We start from the raw sequence: 23,837 nt of genomic DNA, 5'->3' as shown, positions 1-23,837 counted from the left end.
CCTCAGGGTCTGGAGCACTTCCCCACGTGTGACCCCCTGTTAATGCTTAGTGGTGATGATGTGCAAGCCTAGAGCTCGGAATGACGGTGGCTTGTGTCTCATACAAAAATAAATAAGTTTCTTCGGGGGCATTTTCCTAAAGGGGGTACTCACAAATTTAACAAGACATGAAATGGGCTCACATACAGATTCCAAACCCTAACCCCAGGAAATTCCTCTTTCCTCTTAAATCCTGCTCTGGTCAAGTCCATGAGCGACTTCCTTGGTGTCGAAAGAATAGTGTCTCAAACAACGAGACAACAGTGTCATAGGTTCAATGACGGTAAAAATACCTGCAAATGAATTCTGTTTCTTCCTCACACTTTGCTGCGCACTCAGCTATGCTGCTGGCTCCCAGGTTCTTCTTGTTGCCAGTGGACAGTGCTGCCCCCTGCGTGTTCACATAGCTGTCCAGGGAGTCTCCGTGACCTGCAAGCAGAAGGAAAAAGTGGGATGGTGGGTAGAATTCATCAAAACCATTGTTTGATGGTGGTCACTTTGTCACCTATTCATTCACGGTTCCCTGGCCAAATAAAACATGCTGCTCTCCCGGAAGTGGAATGGATGGCTAGGAGTAAAAATGTGCCATTTACAGACTGCAATATGCTCAAAGATCAACTGCACGGACAGATTCGTGGAGTAGAACAATTTAACGTCTATGTTGCTGCCCAACTGAGTGGGAAGCCGTACATAAGAATAAATGTGGTCTGTTTGCTGTTGATTGCAGAGCCGAGATAGAACCCTCAGAGGCCGCCAGGAGCACCCAGGGTGCCGGTACCGATGACTTGTCCGTCCCTGGCCCCTGGGTAACGGAAGAACCTGCAGCCATCACTCCATCTCCAGTGGCATAGACGGTGGCTGTCATCTGCCCCTCAGATTGATGCGATAAGCCTTCTCTGAACGGGTCCACCTCGAGACACAGTGTTGTTTGGTGAGGTGACAATGTGGACAGTAAAGGAGGACTGGACTAGTCTGCACTGTAAACGAGGCCATTTTTATCCTGGGCTGAGTTCGGGGACACATCACTGTTCATTAAAGAGAGATAAGTTCTTCTGTGATGCCGACAGGTATTTGCATTTTGGAAGAAATGGTAAAAAATCAGACAAATGCTGGCCCTGAGTTTTCTGTGAAATAAAACCATAGGCAAAGAATCTTCCTGAAAGTCTCTCTGCCCCCTGTTCCCGAGGCGGAGGGGGCTGAGCTATGCTCCCAGGCCTGCGGGCGCCTGGCCAGGCTTAGCAACTCTATCCCCAGCCTGGGGGTGTTGGCCTCTGGCCTTTGAATGGGGAACACACTAGTGCTTTTCGCAGGGTAAGAGGCCAAAAGAGGTTAATAAAATAAAGATAGCAAAGTTTCCTAAAGTTTGCCTAAAGGGGATTGGGCAACATGGGGACTTTGACCACTTTGAGGGTTGGGGGGTGGGGACCAGAGCCAGATGGAGGGGATGGAAGAGCAACCCGGAGTGGCAGTGGGATGGGCAGAGGACAAGTCTTTTCCAGAGACTGGCTGCGAAGGAGCGTTTGAAATGCAGGGCGTGTGCAGTCACGAAAACTTCTCCGAGAGGAGACATTCTAAAGCAGGTTGGTGCTGGTGAAAATGCTCCATAGGAACGATGATGAGGACTGAGATTCTCTTTCCCAGAAAGGCCATCCCTGACCACCTGAAAATGCCACACTGCCCAGGGCCATCTGCCCTGATGGGCGGAGACAGACCCAGCCCCTTCCTGCCTCTTTCTCCTTCCTCAGGGTAAGGCACTCCAAGCTGCAAGGTGGACACTGCACACAAAGGTGGCTGGTGCTGTTTACATGCAATACACGGAAAGCTCTTGGTAACGGTGTGAGAAGATTATGGAGAAATGGATCTTTTAGACCAGTGTCCATGCCACCATCTGGCATTTTCTCTCACTTGGAGCTCTCGTTTCCAAGAAGAAATGTGTTTTGGTAAACGCTACAAATTAGGATGTAATTCAGAGAACGAGCAAGTTAACTCTATAAAGCAAATCCTGTAAAGAGTGCAATTGAACTTTTGGAAGATCTGTTAGAAAGTGGAGCCCTGGCTGGTGTAGCTCAGTGGACTGAGCGCGAGCCTGTGAACCAAAGCATCGCGGTTCGATTCCCAGTCACATGCCTGGGTTGCAGGCCAGTTCCCAGCAGGGGACACACGTGAGGCAACCATACATTGATATTTCTCTCCCTCTCTCCTTCCCTTCCCCTCTAAGATAAATAAATAAAATCTTTAAAAAATTTAAAAAAGAAAGTGGAGCAGGCCAGGGTATAAATCATGTCCAAATGAGAAAAGTTCTGTTTATATAGTGCTTTAATTTAGTTACTTTTGATTGTATTATATTATCATGTTTCAGAGCACGTAGCTGCCGAGACCCACCTTAGGATCAAATAAATGTCCCAGAGATGTCCCCAGAGAGATTTGTTTTCTATTTGGTTTGAGAAATTTTCCCCAAATACTGTCTTTTATTCAATTCTAGGGCTCAGATGGCAATGGAATATAATGTTGTTTATTTGTTGACCAAGACATAGTAAACCAATCATTTTAGTAAGAAAAATGTTTTTATATTCTAGGACAGCGATTTTCAACCTTTTTCATCTCATGGCTTACATAAACCAATTACTAAAATTATGCAGCACATTGAAAAATATCACATTTTTTGCAACTCTGACCAAAAAAATAGGTATAATTTTGATTTATTCATACCGAATGGCTATTGTTGTGTTGGCTGTTATCACTTTTTATTTGACAATCTAAGGGAACAGAGGTCCATGCTCCCTGACTAAATAGTCAAGCATGGCACGTTTTAAAAGTTCTTGCAGCAAACCGGTTGAAAACTGTTGTTCTAGGCTAACGTGGGTGTATGTTGTTACCAAAAGAAGTGCGTTTTACTGATAACGCAGGTTTGCTTGTTGTTCAGTCTCAGTACGGCACATGTGCGCACCCACACTTGTGTGTTTGACAGACGGGAGCAGTGATTTGTGAAATGCAAGCCCCTTACCCACTGCTCACTGAGAATGGCTGTGATGAGTATTTTGGGCTAGGAGAGTGCTTTTCCTCTGCCCGGCGGTTTTGTGCACTAAAAAGATGACCCATTTCTCAGAAAGAGAGAGGAAATGCCTTCCTTTCAAAAAGAGCCGTGAAAGCCTTTCCCCCACATCAGTGAGGTCAGAGGTTAATCCCGTTACAGAGAAGTTTGTTCTAAGATTTGGGTGTGACCTGTGGAGCAGTTCCCGGTGCCCCAGGCCCTGCCCTCCCTGGGCTGGAAGGGGAGGTGAAGGCTTGCACACCTGCACACAACCCTTTTCCAAGAAAATCTCTTGGCGCAATCTTCTGCCATGTTCTTTGACATTCCTTTTCACGACTCTACTAAATTGAAACGTATTCGACTCTAATGCACAACTTGTGATTCATAATCTAATTTCAAGTTCCTATGCACTGTGTATATGAAGAGCTACTTGCATAATGTATCATTTCATTTATATGAAATGTCCAAAATAGGCAAATCAGAGACAGAAGGTGGATGAGTGATTGCCAGGGGAGATGGGCCTGGAAGGGGGGAGGGGCGACGGGAAAGGAAGGGGGTGGGGTGATGACCACGGGTGCCGAGCGTCTGGGGGCATGGTGAATGCACGCTGATACTGCGTCGATGGGCGCATCACTCCAAAGGCAGCGGGAGCCATCGTGCTGAATGCTTTAAATGGGTGGATCGTGTAGAGTGTGGGTTAGATATAAAGCTGTCAAGGGAAAAAGAACTAGAAGGACATACTTAGAGTATTTTAAAGAATGTTTAAACAAAGTTGAAAAAGTGAGAAGGGCACCAAGATTCCTTCTTGGAAAGCCCTGGTTTAAGTCCTAGTTTCTCCACGTCCTGGATTTGGGAGTTTGGTCCATAGGCAAATAATAGGATTCTCCTCAGTGTGGATGAAGTCACCTATAACGTGGGGATACACCTATAACCCTACCTGTGGCACCAGCTAAATGAACTAGGATTAGTGAAGCACAGAGACATGTGTGTGTGAGTGTGAAAATGTGCCCGGCTCACCACAAGCACGGAGTATGTGTTGAATTCCTATGTGCAGACCTCATTTGACTCATCAAAGCCTGTGGTTCTTCCAGGCATAGAAGCAAACATTTGTGTATGGAAAAGCCATACTGAATTCACAGCAAACAGGAAACTAGTAAATACAACCACGGACTGGTCAAAGAATGGAGTCAAGGAGATATTCCACTACGTACATTTTTAAATGAGGAGAATATGTCATCTTGACAAACAGGACCAAGTGAATCACACTGAGAAACAAGCAAAGAGCCAGTAGCCATAGGGGCTATTCTCTGTCAACCCAAATGACTATGATTTAAACTCAATCTTTTACATTCTAAAAAACCACTCATTTTTTCCCTCTACTCCCTCATTTGCAGGATTTACATGGGAATGAGACTTATTTCGTGATATAATCCTCAATCTTAGGTTTAGATTTTGAACTGGGAATCTCAGGAATCAGAAGCTAAGTTAGACTAGTTGCTCATGAAACCAAACTGTGTCTGTTCTTAAGACATAGCTGGGACACCATCAGTGGCTACAGTGAAAACGTGTCGGAGTCTTACCTGAATTCAGAAACAATAGAAGGAGAAGCACCACTTCTTCGTGCCCCATTTCGGCACGGGCCACCCAAGTCCGGACAGGAGAGCGTCCCAGCCCCGAGGTGCGACGGACTCACAGGACAGGAAGCGTGTCCACAAACAGGGCAGTTGTGGGGAGTTAATCATTCTCTCGGAGGCCCGATGCCCCTGTGCTCTGAAGGGTTCAAACATTACCTTGACGGAGGGTCTTACAACATGTTTGCATCTGCAACAGATGCTGGGAAATGGTGCAAGCAGCCCCGCCCCTGCGGCAGTGGCACTGCCTCTGTTCCCCGTTCCTCTGCTCGCCCCAGTCCCTCGTCAGTCCCACTTGGTCTTGTGCTCCCCTCTTCTTCCCTTCTCTTCCTTTTGGGTAAATAATAATACTAATAGCAATAACAATGTCACAGTAATAGCTAACATTTGCTGAGAACTTTCTCTATGCTAGGCACTCTGCTAAGGGATGCATGTGCCTAGTTACACTCAGCCTTCAGATGAGCACTGTTATTATCATCCCCATTTTGGGATCAGGCTAATGAAGTTGAACTTCTCCAAGGCAACCCAGCCAACAAGGAGGGGAGCTAACGCACAAGCTGTTTAGGACTTAGGTGACACGTGAGAGCTCGGGCTTTGTAGTTAGCATCCCAACATCCTCCCCGTGTGGAAATTATACGTAAGTGAAGACATTTTATTATTATTGAAATTCGTTATGCCCAGTAGATTCACACGTTCTCCATGATTATCGGTAATCTTAGAAAAATATTGATCTTTTCTGCACATGATTCAAAATTCATTAGAGTCTTAGCCTCATGAAATAAAGCAAGAATGGCAAAATTATGTTTAAAGAGTCTGTCTCAGTTTGAATTGTGAGTTCTGTACTTTTCCCTGGTTTAAAGCTAGAATGAGTAAGGAAGTGAATGCTTTAAAACTCTCATTTTAGTGTCCAAAAATAGTTAGGAACAGCTAAATTGACTCTATTTTAAATGTGACACCAGAACAAGAAGCCCCTTTCTCCAGACTATGAAATTCTTGTCTGTAAAGGAGCTGGTGAGCTGTGGAGGCAGAACCTTTTTACAGTTCCTGGGACTGCAGTGCCCTGGGATTGATTGAGGTGCCTAGCACTGCAGTGCCCTGGGATTGATTGAGGTGCCTGGGACTGCAGTGCCCTGGGGAAGTCTCAGGACCAAAACATGCTGGAGAGCGAGGGGGCAACACTGTTGTGAGGGGCAGGGATGACCTAGTGGCGTTACCCGATTTTCTGCTTTATCTCAGCCTCTCTTCTCTCCTCCAGCTCACCTGTCCCCTCTCAGGGCTGGTGGCCCTGTTTACTAATGGGGACACAAGGAGGGAGCGAGATGAGAAATGAGCAATGGACAGGACTTTTTCTTAAAATATCAGAAGTGTCTTTCGGGGGATTACACTGGTGTGTTTGAGAAGGTGCTTTGGGGACCACACGGGCCCTGCAGGTGTATGATGACCCCACTCTGCGTGGTTTCTAGTTGAAATGTGGGCGACCGCGTGGAGAAAACTCCACAGGACCCATGGTGTCAGAATTGTATCTCCATATGCACTTCCCTCCCGTTTTCCTTTTTCTTCTAAATTGGGTGGTGGCGGTAGGCCTCTTGTCCCCTTTCCTCCTGGAAGCTTCTAGAATCCATTAGACTGTACAGATGTTGTCTCTGTAGATGATTGGCCCTCCCATGGCGACTACACCGTCTTCGTGACCTTCATTACAGAGCGGCGTCCCGAGAGCGCAGGGAAGCACGAAGCAGAGCCGGCCACTGTGCTGCCTGGCTCTGTGGGGCGTGGAGGGGGAGCGGAGAGGGATGGATCGCTGGGCTCAGGCAGAGACCGGGGTGCGGGGAGACTTCCTCATGCACAGCGCCCCCTGCCTTCGCCCCCAGGCACAGGCGGGCACAGAGCAATGGACGGCTCCGCACTGGGCGCAGGAATCCCACATGGTCCTGGCACTGTCCAGTAATCCCGCACTGTCCACACATTGGACAGTGGTTTTGCCCAAGGCTGTGAAGATGATCAATTCAAACTGCATTATTTTCCACTTGAAAGAATGGCAGACACAGAGAAAAAAGAAAAAGAGAGATCATCTCTGTATACTATTAGTGGTGTGAATAAATTCTGAGATGTGCATTCCTATTGAGTCCAATGCGTTAAGTACTTACTGACCACCTACTGGGGAGCGGTATTGTGTTACATTCTTTTAGGATCATGTAAAAGGTACACATCACAGTTTCTGCCCTCCCCCAGCCTGCAGGAAACTTTGCACCTAATGTTGGTGGAGTCTGTGGCAGCACTTGTGGCCCGGGACAAGGACATTAAAGTGAAAGGAAGGCAACCTCATTTCCTCCACTCTGCCCAGCATGGGGCCTGCAACCAAGATGTGCTCAGATTCCCCTAAGAAAGAGGAAAGAACTAGCCAGCCCCTCCCTCCGGGCACTCAAATGTGAAGTTCCTGACAAGTACCTCCCAAGGAAAGTCACAAAGACAAGGAAAGGTCGACGTCTCCAGGGGAGCGAGGTACAGCGCCCTCGGGCTCCTGTCCCCTTGTCTGCAGTACAAGCTGCCGCTAGGTCAGAGCTTCCCAGGTGACATGCCTTGGATCTTGTGTCCCTGGTCTGACACTTGTACCTGCCACCATCCCTCCTCCCCACAGTCTTTGCCCCTTCCTCCAGCTCCAGCCTCTGCTGCCTGGAAACTGTTGTTCTAAGTGGCTCATTCTTTACCATGAACATTTTTGAATCTCTGCAACCAGGCCATGCCATTTCAAAACAAAAGCAGCCCATATATATATATCAAAGGTCTGCATTGTTGCCAGGGTTCTTAGCAAGTTTCTCTTTGCCCGTGATGCCAGTTGGCAGGTTGCTTTCCCTGTGTTTGTTCATTAGAGCGCATCACCCAAAAAATGCATTCTCTCAATACACAGAAGGTGGCTGTCATTTCTTCAGGTGACCTTCTCCTGTGTGCCAGCCTTTGCTCTGCAGTCTCTGGGACCATGGAATGAAGCACTTGTCAGCCCACGGCTCCTGTGAAGTGACAGCGGGGCCACTCTGCTGGCGTGCGGGTTAACCTGTCACACACCGGAGCACTTCCCAGGACCCGATGCTCCAGTTCAGCCTTCGGCAAGGCGGTGTTTTCTTAACTGAGTTTTTTTGCTTGTGGAATGGAGACGTTCATTCATTTTTGAAAAGCCGTCAGTCTCCATTGGACAGCTCCTCATCAGACCTGTCACCAGCTGAAGAAAAATGTTACTGGAGAAGCTAAATTGCTGAGTCTGCCTCGGGACTCCCCACAGACCAGGGCAAGCCCCCTTTTGCTCTGAGGTCCGATCCACTGTGCGTACATCAAAGAGAGAAACCAGGTTGTCCTTCCCACGTCTAACATTTGTTATTCTCTAAGCTAATTAAGACAAAAATCTTTCCCCACAGTGCTTATAGAAAGCATTAAAATCTTTCAAGAAAAAATATGAGTGCACGTGAAAACTGGTGACATCTCAGCAAGGTGCGTGCACTAGTTCCTCACACCATCCCAGGGGCAAGTCTCTGGTGTTGACCATGAACCTCAGTTAACTAAAGCTGCTCCCTGAGGCCTGGTGGCTGCCTCGTGGGTGCACTCACCAGTGATGTGGACTTCTCCGAGCTATTTTTATGACTGCTTGCTTATTTATAATTATTTCAAAATAAAAAGTAAATATTTTTCCATATCCATATCTGTTTATATTTGTATAGATGCATGTGTCTGTCTATATGTGTCTATATTTAAATATATGTACATATTTGTATATATATATATATTTGGCAATGTGTACATGGTGCAACCAAAAGTAGGTTTACAGTTGCGAGTATGCAAAACAGTTTATTCGTGTGTTATTTATTAATTTAATTATGGTATTATTTTCCATATAAACAACTGTCAATGTGCCTTTTCCCCACCATGTATATATTCGGCTACATGTGTATATATTTGGGTATGTGTGTATATATTGGAATATATTGTATATATTTGGATACATGGGTATACATTTGGATATATATTTATGTAGTGGATATGTGTGTATATATTTGGAAATATATTTGGATATGTGTGTAGATGTTTAAGAGAACCCAGGATGACATAAATGCTTTCATAGCATTCAAGAGAACTCCCAAAGTAGAGAAGCTTGTCGGGGAAGGTCCGACCTCACAGCACCTCTCCCTCACCAGGGCACTCAGCCTTGCGGATTCAGGGAGGCCCCGGCACCGCCTCCCACAGGCCTGGCGGTGATTAGGGCCTGATTGAGGCTCCTGCACGTGCCCGCGTCGGAGGCTGCGGGAGTGCTGCCCGGTTTGGGCCTCCGAGTGCTCGGGGAGACCCGCCCTCTCTGCGTACGGAGGGAACAGCAGCCACACAGAGGCCTCGCAACCGCAAGGAGCCGGAGCACGGGCTCCTCCCTGCCCTGCGGCCCCTGCGCGGAGCCGGGCAGAGGCGGCTGTGCGCCCTGCTCGCTGCTGGGCGTCGCCGTGGTGTCCGCAGTGCGGCGGGTACCGAGCTGAGCTCCGCTCTGGGAGCCCAGCAGGCAGAGAAGTGCGACCTCGTCCCGCCCTCCGGGGTTTTCCACCCGAGGGCGCGGAGCCCTGCGGCCGGGACCTTGGACTGGGAAACAGAGTGGCCAGCGCTCCGAGGGCGGAGGTCAGGTGGTGGCCCGGCACGCCGAGGGACGCCACAGTCCGGCTTGAGGACACAGGTCCCAGGGGAGCTGGCCTCGAGCTGAGACCAGAAGACACACAGGAAGGACGAGACAAGTTCCCGGCAGATGAATGTTCCAAGTCCCAGAGGCGAACGGTCCAGGCGGTTTAAAGTGATTTAGGCTGAGATGGGACGTGGTGAAGGGACTGGGGCCGGATCGTGCCGGCCTCTTCCACGGTGTCAGAGGGCTCTCTCACCGAAAAGGAGCAGCGGCCCGCAGAGTGTCAGACTGGAAGGGTGGCCCTCGGAGTGGGGAGGGGATGAGAGAAGGGGGGGGAGCAGGGGTGGTGGAGGTCGCAGGTGAGAGAGGAGAGGGGTCTGAAAGGAGGTAGTGGAGGAGAGGAGCTGGGCTGGGGAGCTGGGTATTAAGCAGAATCGACGGGATTCTGTGACCAGCTGATTTGGGGGAAGCATGTCGGAGGGTGCCCACATTTCTGAGTTGGACATCTGGCAGACAGAGGTCTCATTGCAGAGAAGGAACCCGGATGAGGGAAGCAGTCTGTTTGGAGACGTGTGCAAGCCTGTGAACATCCAAGTGGAAATATCTGGAAGGCATTGGGTATTTGGGTCTAGGGCAGGCATTGGCAGACTCCAGCCCTGTTTTGGAAATAGAGTTACATTGCGGCCCAGCCGCGCTGTGCCACTGACCACTGACTACAGCTGTATTTGTGCAACAATGGCCAAGGCAAACCTATAAAATATTTACTACCTGGCTTTTGCAAAAAAAGAAGCTGGCTGACCCTGGTGTGGGACCCAGGACAGAGGTATGGGCTGAAGAGGGAGCTGTGGGACCTGTCAGAGGGGACCTGGTACTCAAATGGTCCCGGTCCCCGGGGGGCCACAGAGGGCCGGAGAGGAGCACAGGGGACGCCGCCCAGAGATGTGGGCTGGACTCTAGACCCTGGTGGCCTCTCTGAGGGGGGGGGGCTGTGACCTGGTGTGATCATGTTTTCATGGGCACCCTATCTCAGGGAGCAGGTCAATCATGTGGCTTCCAGCACCTTCCTCCCTGCCGGAAGCATTGCCTGTCTGACCGGTGGAGGGGTGCCAGCCTCACCTGGCTGTGTATGGAGTGCCTGAGTGGCTTTGGCTTTGGTGGTGGCTTCTTGCGTGACCCCTGGCCAGGGGTCAAACCTGCAGGCTTGGCATATCAGAGACACTGCCCTGGCCACCCGAGCTACCTGGCCAGGGCTCTCATTTCCTCCCCATTCTGACCCTAAGAAGAAGGTACTATTGTCCTTCATATTTTACCGATAAAGAAACCAGGAGGTTCAGTAACTGGCCCAAGGTCACGGAGCTGGTGAGCTGGGGGCAGCAGGGGCTTTGAATGCCACAGCCCTGCCCACAGCCCTGTGCTCACTGCCTGCTGCAGAAGCCCCCGCTTCCCACCATTGCCACAGCCACTGACTGCAGCAGCTGGGGTAAGCATTTACTGAGCACCTGCTGCATGAGCCACACTCTATGGTCATCCGGGAAGCCTAGTGATAAGGTGACACCAAGCACCGGCAGAAAGTGTGGCATCCAAGCAGGAGACTGAGGCTGCCTGGACCGGCCCAGGAAGGGAAACACCCAGGGTCGAGGCCGGCCTTCACTCACGCCACTGCCTGGTCGTGAGCTCGCCACCGCCATGGGGTTGGGCAGGGTTCTGTTTGCTTCTCCGTGTTGTGGGGGGAATAACAGCAGGCAGAAGTTAAACTCCCGGAAGACACACACTGCACTGTTTGCATTTTTATGTCCTTGTATCCCCACACCTGCAGAGGGTGTGTTGGGACTCAAGTAAATAGTGGTTCAAAGGAGTGGAATTTTCCCTTTTCAGTCTCTTTCCTTGATTGTTCATATCAATAAATGCCTTTCAAGCCATCAGTTTGCTAGGCAGGCAGCAACTAATGGGCCAGGACCCTAAAAACTTGCCGTGTAAGACTGATTGTGCAGAGGCTGGCTTTTCCGGAGAATCTTAGGCGATAAAGGAGATCACGTTACATGCTTAATGTGCAAAGTTGGCTTCATGCAAGAGCTAGGAGATTCCAGAGGCTGCACTGAAACTACCTCCCCTGGGGCGATCCCAGTGCCTCGAGGTAACAGCTCTGACGGATTTGAGACTTCACCCCAACCTGCAGAAGCATAAACCAGTAAAACCACCTCTTTTCTATACCTCGCCCCTGAAGCTCCCTCCACACAGCAACGCTTCCAACCACCTGTTCAACAAAAGCGTATACGGACGAGAGCCGGCAGGGGGCAGCAGACTACACCCTGTTCTGCAGTGGAGCCCCGTATTTCCAGGTCACCAAACCTGTCCGGGTTTGTCCCCAGCGACTTCACCAGCTGGGAGATGGGTTAAGGCCCTTTCGAGGCTGCAGGCTGTGGGATGGAGAGGCGAGTTGGAGGGAGGATGAAAAGGAAAGAAGAATTCAAAGGCAGGATGAGAGCGGGTGCAGGTGCGTGGCCACCTGCTGTGGACAACTGACGCTGCTGAAAGGGAGGCAGAAGCTTGTCTGGAAACTGGAAGCGCTGGCCAAGGCCACCCGTTGGGGAAGTCCTGGGTTGGCGGGGGCAGCGACGTCGTGGAAGGGGGGGGGGTGATGCACAGGCCCGTAGGGAAGGTGGAAGAGCCCTGCGCCTGGAGCTGGGCTGGGTTTCCTTGTGAGCATCTGCGCGGTCCCCGGCAAGGCCCCGCTGGGGCGCAGCACTCGGCTCAGCTTCAGACCCCAGCGGGGTGGCTGGGAGGACAAACTGTGAGAAGAGAGAAATGCAGTTTTCACTTTCTGCGCGTGCGGACGCATGGCCGCGGCGCCCCAGACACAGACCCTTGGGCTCAGACGCTGGCCAAGGCAGCAGATGTTTGGAGGAGGGCGGCGCTCTGCCTTTTCCTGCTTTGGCATCTTGTGGGTGCAGGGTGTGCAGCCTGGGACAGGGCCGGTCAAGGAGAGATATGGCCGGGAGTCGCTGCCTGCATTTTCTGCGGAGGAACTCAAGACACCAAAAACGCCGCGACCACAGGTTCCGCCCTCTTAGCGCGCCCCACCTGACTTCGCCGCCTCCCTCCTCCGGATTCACCTTGTTTCACGTGCTAGCCACGTTCCTGTAAAGCTGTGCAGAACAGTGTTTGTTTACTGGATCTAATTTAAAAGGCAAAACGTAGTTCAGCATAGGAAATACGGATCCCTGTAAAATGGACCCATCTAGGCTCAGATGCAGGTGTTCACGTGCTGCCTGTTCCTCGTTACCCAGAAATGCAGATGAGACGGTCCTTTCACGGTTCCGAGGATTGTGAGCTGGTTACTTCGCAGTTGTGTGTGTGTGTGGGGGGGGGAGGACCTCCAAATTTTGTTTGAATCTCACTCCCCTTATTTACAGAAATACAAATAAGGAGAAACTGTTTTACTTAGATCAGTTTGATATTTATCCTCCACTCTTCTGAAGTTAACCTCAGTAAATGAGAATAACAAGTACTGTAAAATAAATACTCTAGGGTGAGCCAATATGCGTACAAGTTGGAAAACATTCCAGTTCCCGCTTTTATCCCATCTAGTAATCTGACCCATAGAAATACGTGTGTATATGCACGCAATGGGAGAACAGCTGTAGAGGACAAAGGTGCAGTGGACAGGGTACTGAGTTGGCACTTTTACTGCCCGTCACAGAGACCACTTATAGTTTTAAAAAGTGGATTATGTAAGCTTTGGAATAAACAAGAGCAAGCGCAGTGCATGTTTTTGTGGTTGCACACACACGCCAACGTCTGGGAGCAACAATCTGTGCTGGCCTGACATCTGGGCTCATCCCCAGAAGCATGGGAACTCCCCACCAGAGCTCCCGAAGGGGCACGTTTTTTAATTTATTTTTTTCATTAAAATTTTTTTTATTTTTCAATTACAGTTGACATACGATATTATGTTACTTGCATGTGCACAACACAGTGATTAGGACGTTATATAACTTACATAGTGTTGGCCCTGGTGAGTCCAACACCGCAGCACTGTACGTCGCTGTAACAACATCACTGCCCGGGCTCCCTGGGAAGTAAGTGCAGCCCGGGGGCTGTTGCGTAACTACGCACTTGAACTTCTCCTCCCTCCACCTTTTTCACCCAGTCCCCTCAACACCCCCTCCCTGCCATCTGGCAACCATCAATTTGTTCATCTATACGTTTGTTTCTGTTTTGTGTGTTCACTTACTTTGTTTTTTAGATTTCACATATAAGCAGAATCATGTGGTATTTGTTTTTCTCTGACTGATTTATGTCACTTAGCATAATATCCATGTTGTCCCAAACGGCAAGGTTTCATTCTTTTTTACGGCCAAGTAATTCTCCTGTATTTATGTACCATTCCTCTCTTCATTTGTCTGTCAATAGGCACTTAGGTTGCTTCCATATCTTGGCAATTGTAAATAATGCTGCAATGAACGTAGAAGTACATGTATCTTTTCAAAGTGGTATTTGGGGTTTCTTCAAATAAATGCCCCAAAGTGGAATTGCTGGGTCCTGTGGTAATTCTATTTTTAATGTTTTGAGGGTCCTCCATACTGCTTTTCCCAGTGGCTGCCCCAGTCTGCATTCCCACTGGTGGTGCACAAAGGTTCCCTTTTCTCCACAGCCTCAAGGACACTTGTTGTTTGTTGACTTATTGATGATGGCCATTCTGACAGGTGTGTGGTAATATCTCATTGTGCTTTTGATTTGCATTTCCTGTATGATTAAAGATGTTGAACATCTTTTCATATGTCTATTGGCCACCTGCGTGTCTTTAGGGGGGCATGTGTCTATTCAGGTTGTCCACCCATTTTTTAAATCAGATTGTTTTTGATGTTACATTGTATGCCTTTCTTACACACTTTGGCTACTGACCCCTTCTCGGGTGTATCATTGGTGAACATCTTCCATTCAGTTGTCATCCTTTTGTTTTGTTGATGGTTTTTTCCTCTGTTGTGAAACCTTTTCAGTTTGATGTAGTTCCATGTGTTTATTTTCTTTCTCAAGAGACCAATATTGTTGGGTTGGTTTTGTGGGAGTGAGGCAAGTGTGGGTGGAGTGTCCTGTGTGACTGTTGATGGGACTCTAGTGGCAACGGGACATGTGACAGAAAGCATCAGGGGCTTCAGGCTTGGTGTCTGAAGACTCCCACCAAGGATTTTTGGTAGCAATTCTATTGGAAAAACCATGAAATTATATTATTTCAATTGGGCCCTAACTTTTCTCTACCTTTCTTTGCTGTTTCTCTTTGATTTTGGATCTGATCTATTTCTAATGATTTTTACTTTTTTGTCTTACTGTGTATAATAACCATGCTGCCCCCTACCCATTTAAAAGGACTTCTGAGGGGCTGACTCAGAAGCTACCTTATTGTTACTAAACCCTTCTTTTCCTGGCTGTAATTTATTTCCCCAGCCTCCTCTTCATCCTCCACTTCCCCATCTGATAGGCCTCTTCTCTGCAGCAAAACTGAAGGAAATGTCCTGTAGCATTAGAAGATATAACAAATTCTAACAGTTTGTTTTTTCTTTTCCTACTTCTTCTTTAGAAATTCTCCCCATTTATTTTCTTTAAAATTACCCTAGTGATTGCTTTGTTCCTCCTCCCTGGAACATGCTTGCTTGTTCGCTTTATTTTTCTTTTATCAGAATACCTCAGCTGTTCTTCACATTGAGCCCCTATTTACAATAGCTGTTACCTACAGTGCTTTACCCTCACTGGGCTACTCTTCCAGGTGGCTTTTGACAGCCATTCTGTCAAGGTTTACTTTCAATGTGTGTTCAATACAGGCTCCTAGTTCTTTGTTGATGTTTTTTTTTTACTGCCTCTATTTTGACACATTTTCTTTTTCCCTGTATTACAAAGAGGAGGTTCTGGAAATGACTAAAGAAGGACTGAAGGTGCCATTGACAATGAGTTGGCTTTCCCTATTTCAGTAAGAAAATTGAGGGCAGCAAATTCTGTGCAGGAAATGCCACTGTTTAGGTGCTGTCTTTTTTTTTGTATTTCCAATACGTTGACTTTGACATTCTTTTGAGGAATACGTGGAAGAACTGACAATCGGGTATGTTAGTTTACATGTTCCCTTATCCTCATTACATTGAACGTATCTGAAAGAAGGTTTGCTTAGCATTCGTTAAAAGAGATCTGAGGTATTGCTGCCAGAAATGGCTGTATTTGCTGTCGACTTCTTTGCCTGTTTGGATCCATAAAACTATCAGTGTGTTTTGAATGTCAGAATTTCTGTGACCTTAGGTGTGCATTTGAGCAACTACTAAAACTGGACATAAATCCTGGCCAGTGTGGCTCAGCGGTTGGAGTGTCATCCTATGACCAAGAGGTTGTGGATTCAATCCCCAGTCCAGGCACCCAAATGACGCTTCTCTGTTGCACTGATGTTGCCCTCTCTCCCTCCCTTGCTCTCCAAAAGCAGTGAAAAAATGCCCCAGGGTGAGAATAAATATGCATACGTAATCTGTCAGCTGTCTGACAAGTGCACGTCCCACAACAAGGGAAGAATCCTATGTGGCTCTTCTGCGTTCGAGTCATGCCTCACCTCACAAGAACCTACAGATCCGAGATGACTTGTGTCCGCTTCGATATGCCAGTTTCCAGGGGAAAGGTGAAAATATTCATCGTTGTTTCTAATACATGAATGTTAAAGGTCAAATAACAGGACATTTGTACTTGCCATTCATGTCTTAAACAAAACCACTTCTTACTACATCCCCAGTGTATTTCTAGTCTAAAGAGAGCGGGCTCAGCATCACAGGCTGAAACCACCACAAGAATTCATGTACCTTCTTTGTTCCTGGATATCTTAAAATTTCAGAATAGCCCCAGTTTTTGCCTTCACAGGTTGATTAGTTACAGCCCAGTGTTTACGGGATGAATAAAGTACGGGGTTAGATGGTGTGTGTTTCCCAGTTGCGGAAGTGGTGGTTCAGTCTAGGAGCTAGCACTTTCTCGGCTGCCATTAACGATGGTCTTCTGGCCAAGTGTGCTGTTACTCAGCAGCATCCTAGCTCCCGGAAGGGCGCCGATTCGCCGGTACAGGGCCCCCTGAACGGGGAAGGCCAGTTGGGGACTGTCACAGCCTAGTCCTGTGTTGGGCGTGTGAGTGAATTTCCAGTTCTGCTGTCGGTAAACCTTCATGGCACGTCAGAACCCCTGCCGAGGGTCACAGTGTGCCCTTTAGCCATTTTGGTGTTTTGTGTGAAAGAAAGATACTAACAAAAATCACACAAAGATAAAAAATTTATTTTCGCATTTTAATGATCTTAGCCAAAGAACTAATAAGCCCATTAAAGGTAAAATTATAATGAAAATACCTTTCTGCCCATTCATCTCATACCACTTTCAAAACACATATATTTATGGACTTTCCCCCCTTTTCCCTAAAACAAAAAAACTGTCCCACCTCCCTAGTCAAGTAGAAACAAAACAGCAATGGGAAATCTAAAAACAGAGAGTGAAGCCCTGGCTGGTGAGGCTCAGTGGATTGAGCACAGGCCTATGAACCAAGGAGTCGCCAATTCGATTCCCCGTTAGGGCACAGGCCTGGGTCGCAGGCCTGGTCCCCACTAGGGGGTGCCTGAGAGGCAACCACACATTGATGTTTCTCTTCTCTTTCTCTCTCCCTTCCCCTCTCTCTAAAAATAAATAAATAAAATATTAAAAAAATAAAAATAGAGAGTGAGATTCAACAGAGCATAAGACTACCAGTAATGTAAAAACATACTTGTTTTACAAAACATTTAAAAATGCTTTGATTCTACACATATAAAGTCAGATTCATCTTGCTTAGTTATATATTGTGTACTTTGTGAAGCTTGGCATTTATGAGACAGACTCATTATTTACCATGTGCACAGTTTTTTGAAAGTATTTCAACAAACATTTAGCTTTTAGTTTTTGTTGAAGTTCACCAAAGGCCTCTTGTTAAATCTTTCCTTGTTAACTTTTTGAGCCCAAGTTACCATTTTCGAGCCATGCGGTACGACACAGGGGCATGGGTGGGCACGGGGGCAAACACGCAAACACACAAACACGCAAACACAGCCTCAGGGTTGTGGGCAGAGCTTTTTCACCGACTTACCTATTTTTAGGTAAGTCCCACCCCAGACTATACTGTTTCACTTTTTAAATTTAAGAGCACTATTTCATTTTTAATGTTTTTAAAAATACATCTGAGCCTTCCTGGGAATAAGCCATAAGGTTCCCCAAGCTCCCCTCCCTGCCTTCCCCTCAAGGGCCAGGAAGGACAAAGAGCAGATTCAATCTGTTACATAAAGGATGTACTTAGAGGAGGCTGACGCTACTGCTGGTTGGCAAGTGCATTGCCATTCAGGCAACGATTTATCACAATTTGACAAGACACACTTCTAATATCTCGGGTTCCGAAGGAAGGTAGAAATAGCTCAGGGCAGAGGGGCGAGGCAGGCTGGGAAGTATAGAACGCGTGGCCGTGTTACATTTTCCTCCACACCCATGTTATAAAAAACACGACTGGAGAGCGTGTAAAACTCTCCCTGCTCTCACCGGGCCGAGGCTGAAGCCTGTCTGCTCAGTGAGGGACATGGAGCCTGTGTTCACCTTGTAGGGACTGGCTGGTAGTGTTCATGGCTGAGGGCTTGCTTTTCTACCCCATCCCCATCCCCCCAAAAAATGACTTCACAGGCTTCTCCACCGTGATCATGTAGCTTGTCACTTTGTGCAGATCGCATGGGGTTAGAGCAGTTGGTTTCTAGTGTTGACGGTTACTGATAGGCAGTTTGCCCTCTTTGGTAACCATTTTAAAATCTGGCCGGCCCCTGCCATTGTTTTTTTTTTTATTGTATTGGGGTAACACTGGTTAATAAAAGTATAAAGGTTTCAAGTGTAGAATTCTATAGTGTCTCATCTGTGTATTGTATTGTCTGTTCACCACCCCGGGTCAAGTCTCCTTCCTTCACTCGTCATCCCCCCTCTACCTCCCCAAACCGCCCCCTCTTCCCTCTGGTGCCTCCTGCTTTCTGTCCAAACACTTCCTGAGGTTTCTCTCCTTGCAAAGCCCTCCCGAGATTTCGCAGCAGTGTTTACAAAAGAGTAACTAATTTTGAAAGAAGGCAAGCCTCCTCAGAGAAAGGAGCGTACTGTTCTGACATTTGAGGGTAAGTGCGTGTCATCTTGGTACTCTGCTATTTTGCAGGGTGACCTCACCAGGCGGGGTGTCATTCGTGGCACCTGACCAGGTGCCAGCCTCCTACCCATGTCTTCACCTCCAACTGCTCTGAAAACGAGTGAGGCTCTGACTCAGGACCGGTGCTGTGCCATTGTGCCGCACTTATAAGAATTCACCAGAGCACATGTTGACTTTATATCCCTTTAGTGATAAAACAGTACAACCGCAGGACTTGGAGCACAGAGGCAATTTTAGTGTCATTACTACTTGTCTAGCCCAAACCAGTACCTTTCAGAAAGCTGGAATCAATTGCTCCAGCTTTGGGAAGACAACCCCCACGTTTTACTTCCATATTTGACATCACTTCCAACCGTCAAGCCAAATGTTGCCCCCACGGACTACCTGAGACAGTCGTCCTGTCACTCAGCCCACGGGCAGCGATGCCCTCCTGGGCATCAGGGCTGTGCTGAGTGCCAGACCCGCAGAGGGGAGCGAGGCAATTCCAGTTCTTGCTGAGTTTGAAAGCTCGCGAGAATCTGAGCCGTGGACCAAGCTTCAGGACTTCAGGTGGAATGTGCGACTCTTAGCGTGTGCCCAGGTGTGCTGAGAACACAGGAGCATTCCTAACTCAGTATGGTGGGGGAGGGGTGGTCAGGGCAGCTTCCTAAGGGAGGGGCCTGATTGAGTCAACGGGGGCCATCACTGGCACATCACCAACCAAAGTGAAGGGAAAGGTACCTGTGGGCAAGTGGCTTGACAGCAGTGGCCACTGAGCTCCGAGGAAGAGTGAGCAGTGTGGCACGTGGGCAGGTAAAGCGAGGGGCTGGCAAGGGAGGAAGCTGGAGGAGGCAGCAGGGCTGGAACCTGGAGGCTTTGGGGCCACGTTAGTACCTCGGTCTTTGTCCTGAGCCAATGGGGAGCCATTAGAAGTTTTTAAGGGGGGGGAGTCACATGGTCCGAGCTGCATTTTTGGCAGATAAGTTTACAGAAGTCAGAACTGAGGAGAGTGAGACTGAGCTCTGCAGGAGGGCTGAGAGCCCGTAGCAGTGGTTGGGGGCTGGGGGTTGTGCACCAGGCAGTGTTAGCAGTTTCGGGGCAGGGGCAGCCTGCAGAAGGAGAAGCCTCGGGCCACCCGGATGTGAGGGCTGGTTGGATATGGGGCTGAAGGAGCGAGAGGCCCCCGGCCAGGACTCTGGCTCCGGGCGCTGGATGATGGCAGGTGAGACAGTTCAGCAGGGCCTCTCTGGAGGGCAGAGGATGGTGGGCAGGCTTTCCCTCCATCTGCCACCCAGCTCGCTCTCCTCCCTCACACACACGCGCGCACACACGCACGTACACACACGCACGCACACGTACAAACTTTGATCTCTGTCCTGCTCCCAGGGTGGAGTCTCACGGCCTTCACCTTAATTGCTTGTTTTGTTGTCTGTCTTCCTCACTAGACTGTCGGCTCCTTGGGGACAGGGACTGTGCTGGCCTGCTTCGTTACTCATTCCCACAGTTAGCAGGCTGCCGGCACACAGGAGGCATCAACACATATGTATAAAAGGAATGAGTGCAGCTTCCAGATCACGATGAAGCATCAGCCATCCATATTCGGTTAGTTTGCTACAGGTTGTCTGTCTCTCTCTTTTCTGGAATGAGAGCCCTGCTGAAGTTCCTTAATAAAGAGTGAGGGCTGAGCACACCAGTGTGCCTGGGATGGTCCCAGCCCTGGCTCTAGACAGCTCTCTGATGGCGGGCCAGGGACTTGCCCTGCTCCTGGGCATCAGAGACGGCTGGGAATCTGGACAGGTGTGACTGCTGAGGCCCTGTCCGATCCTGATTTTCTAAAATGTCACAAGAGAGACATTTTACAGGACTGGTCAAAGAGAAAAATGGTAATACATTCAATACTTTGTTGGTCAGGGAAAAAACCCTCAGAGAAACAGAAACGCCACACTGGGTCCACCTGCCACTGAACTTCGCACCGCTTCCCAGCGTTCTGGGTGTGTCTGGACCTCTAAATCGAGGGCAGATGTGCTGGAGAGTGGCGCTTCGCCAGCCTCTCCCTGCGCCACGGGGCCTGCCAGTGGTGGTGGTGGTGGGAGGCCAGCACCTGGTGGGGTGATCAGGGAGAGGCGGGTGAGGCTTTCCGGGGGTGCAGGCGTGTGCCCGGCTCCCTGCGCAGTTTTGAGTGCTGCGCGCTCTCTTGTGGCCAGCCTCTCCCTGCCCCTCGGAAGCTCTGCATAGATTCTGCTTCTCAATGGTTTCCTCTTCTTGCAAAGGGCGTCATTGTGCTTCGTAGGAAAGAATGTGAGCGCAGAGGCGTCTTTGTCTGAGTAAACTTTGGAGGCGCGTTCCTTGAACTTGGGCACTTGGCGGGCAGTAGCCCCTTTCCTCATGGGCGCAAGCATTTAACTCCAGCAGGAAACCGATGTATTTTTCCGTAGTTCCATTTATTGTGACTCCTTGGGTCTGTTTCACTGCTGAAAATGTCACTAGAAAAGAAAGTACGCATTACTCTCGCTGGTTTTACACAAGATTAAGAAATACATGTGTTTTACACTAACCCACAGTAACGTTCCAGAGACAAGTGTGTGAGGGGAGGCCAGCAGGTGAAGCTCCTGAGAATGGAAACAGCCAGGTGAGACAGTTGGGTAAAGGGGTTTGTCATGCTTCTTAGACTGTGGAAAGTCTATGTGACAGGGCAGGCTCCTAACTTACCACTGTGAACCCTGTATGCTGTTATGTGAGAATAACTGCTTCTCCTCCTCGCCCTGACCCTGGGCATCGCTCTTTCTCCACCAGGACTATGCTTGTGCTTTCTAATTGGCCCCTTATCCCCCCACCCCACCATTCCCATCCCAGCAGCAAGCACCACAATCCTTGGGGTCCAAAGTCCCTAGCACTGCACTCGCCTCTCTGCTGCGCTGGGCTGGCTCCCCTCCTGGGGTCTCTGTGCTGCTCAGTTGCCCCACCTGGGACTGCCTGCCAGATACCCCATGGCGGCTCCCTTCTCTCCTTCAGTTTTGTCGGCTCTCACCTGCTCAGTGAGGCCAAACACGACCACCCAATTTAAAACTTCACTGTTCACCCCACTCTGCACCCCCACCCCCCTTCTCTATTTCGAGCACAGACCACCTCCTGGCATACTGCCTTTATTTATGTATTTATTGCTTATTGATTATGTGTATGGTCTGCCTATGATGTAAGCTAAATGAAGTCAGAATTTTTGTTCCTGTTTTGTTAGTTGTCATATCTCCAGTGCCCTGCACACAGCGAGGGCTTAAGATAATTGTGGAAGGAAGGAGGGGAGTGAGGGAGGGAGGGAGGGAGGGGAGAGAGGGAAGGAGGGAGGGAGGGAAGAGAGAGAAGGGAAGGAGGGAAGGAGAGGAGAGAAGGGAGGGAGGGAGGAAGGGAGAGAAGCGAGAGAGAAAGGGAGGGAGGAAGGAAGGATGGATTTGTTGACGGAACGAGTAAGTGACCTAATTGGGTGTTTTTCATGAGTAATCTAAATGGAGTCAAATGTTTACTCTGTGTAGTTTAAACCTATATGACAAGGGCAAAGTCTTGCCAATGTACATGACTTAAGAGTTGTAACTAGCTGACAAGGACATCCTTCCCAACCCGGAGCGTCAGGAGGATGAGGGCGGCTGAAAGTGAGCTGGGACCTGGGCTCTCAGCGCTGGTGTCGGGAACCAGTGCGCACAGGTGCGTGCCGGTGCCTGGGGCTGTCCTCTGGATCACAAACGCCCACTCGGGAGATTCCTGCGTCAATGCAACGATCACAAGCCGGATGCCATTCTTCGGAGCCGTCCTGGAGGTTGCCTCAGCTGTCCGAATGACTTAGGACGTGTCCCTGACTAAGAGAGCAAACAGGCCAGCAGACCTGGGGCTGGAGAACTTTAGCCCCGCCCCTGACCCCAGGGGCTCCTTTGGCGACTGGAGCAATGCACAGTATGGAAGCTATGTAACCACACTGCTCTTAGGAACAGAAAACCAGTGCGGGTTCTCGCCCCTTGCCAGAAAAGAGCAGCGCTCCCCCCACCCCCATCCACATCACACCACCAGCGTCCATACAGTGTGTTGCACACATATCATTGCTTCACAGTCACTTGGTGAAACAGATAAGGCACGGATCTCTCTCAGTCTCGGCTTCCAGATAACTCGCCTGCGGCTCTGAGGTAAACCCTGCAGCTGACTGCTCTGTTTAAAACCACACACGGCCTTCCTGTATCCAGGCAATGGATGCTCCACGGCTTCTTCCATGCCATGCGCTGTTCCAGGCCCCGGGGACAGCGTGACGCCTCTGTTCTCAGGGAGCGTGCATTCTAGCGCAGGGACAAGTGCAAGACAATGAGCATGGGTCCTAGCTGCCCAGACGGCCTGCCCACCGACGCTGCCATTGACTCAGGCCCACCATGCCGACCAAGTCAAGAAGCCATGTCCTGGAGCCCTGACCAGAGTTAGCTGATTCCCTGAGAGGCTATAGATGTTTACAACAGGATTTGCTTGAGCCACGCCCCCCGCCCAGTCTCTGTGCGTCAGCCCTGCTGCCACAGGTTTTCCCTGTGGGGTGGGCAAGCCACCAGGCTGGGAAAGAGCAGACAGCCCGGGAAGGCGATGTCACCGGCCTGACGGCGAGCGTGGAAGCCTTCAGGTCTTTGCTGACTTCAAATGGGGAGAAGGGACCGTCAACAGCTTCTTCTCCAACTCCCTTTTTCTAGGTAGGAAAATTTGCCTTGACCAGTCTTACAATCTTGGAAGGAAGATTTCCTTCTTTGCCACCCCCCCCCCCCCCCCCCCCCAAAGGCGCTCCATTCTCCCAAATATACGGATAGTGACAGTGGACCTGAGGGGTCTACTCTCTGGCCAAGAAAATTAGCCATGGTGACAGTTTAAAAAAATTCTTTTTCTTTTATTGATTCTAGAGAGAGGGGAAGAGAGGGAGAAAGAGAGGGTGAGACTCATCAATGTGAGAGAGAAACATGACGGGCAATCTTTCACACGTGCCCCAACCAGGGACCAAACCTGAAACCCAGGCATGTGCCCTGGCCCAGGAATCGAACCGCCAACGTTTCTATTCATGGATGACACCCAAGCAATTGAGCCATGCTAGCCAGGGTCGTGGTGACATTTGAGGTGTTCAGGGCAACATAAAGTTGACTTTATCACCCATTACCTCTGCTTTGTGTTCAAAAACCCATTTAAAATGGTGAGTAGAAATCCTTGTCTCCTCCAGCCCTTCAGTGCTGTGTCACAAACCTGCGTGATAACTTGCCATGACATGTATAGCTGGTCATAAAAGTGACACAT

At 49.3% G+C, this 23,837-nt stretch overlaps 1 protein-coding gene across 1 annotated transcript in view; it reads right to left on the bottom strand.

Moving 5' to 3' along the window:
• The window catches only part of PLG (plasminogen), a 38,654-nt gene extending 33,846 nt beyond the window's left edge, over positions 1-4,808 (bottom strand). Inside the window, exons 1-2 of the mRNA XM_037126052.2 lie at positions 4,651-4,808; positions 333-468 (exon numbers count right to left, since the gene is read on the bottom strand). Of these exons, the coding sequence (XP_036981947.2) occupies positions 333-468; positions 4,651-4,699 (185 nt within the window). The 5' untranslated portion in view covers positions 4,700-4,808. The remainder of the gene's footprint in view (positions 1-332; positions 469-4,650) is intronic.
• Between the last annotated feature and the right edge of the window lie 19,029 nt (positions 4,809-23,837).

Source organism: Artibeus jamaicensis, unplaced genomic scaffold (assembly GCF_021234435.1).
Source record: "Artibeus jamaicensis isolate MK-2021 breed Jamaican fruit bat unplaced genomic scaffold, CSHL_Jam_final contig_497, whole genome shotgun sequence".
NCBI classification, from domain to species: Eukaryota; Metazoa; Chordata; class Mammalia; order Chiroptera; family Phyllostomidae; genus Artibeus; species Artibeus jamaicensis.
Note: the sequence above shows the minus strand (reverse complement) of the source record. Positions and strands in the feature narration are given on the sequence as shown.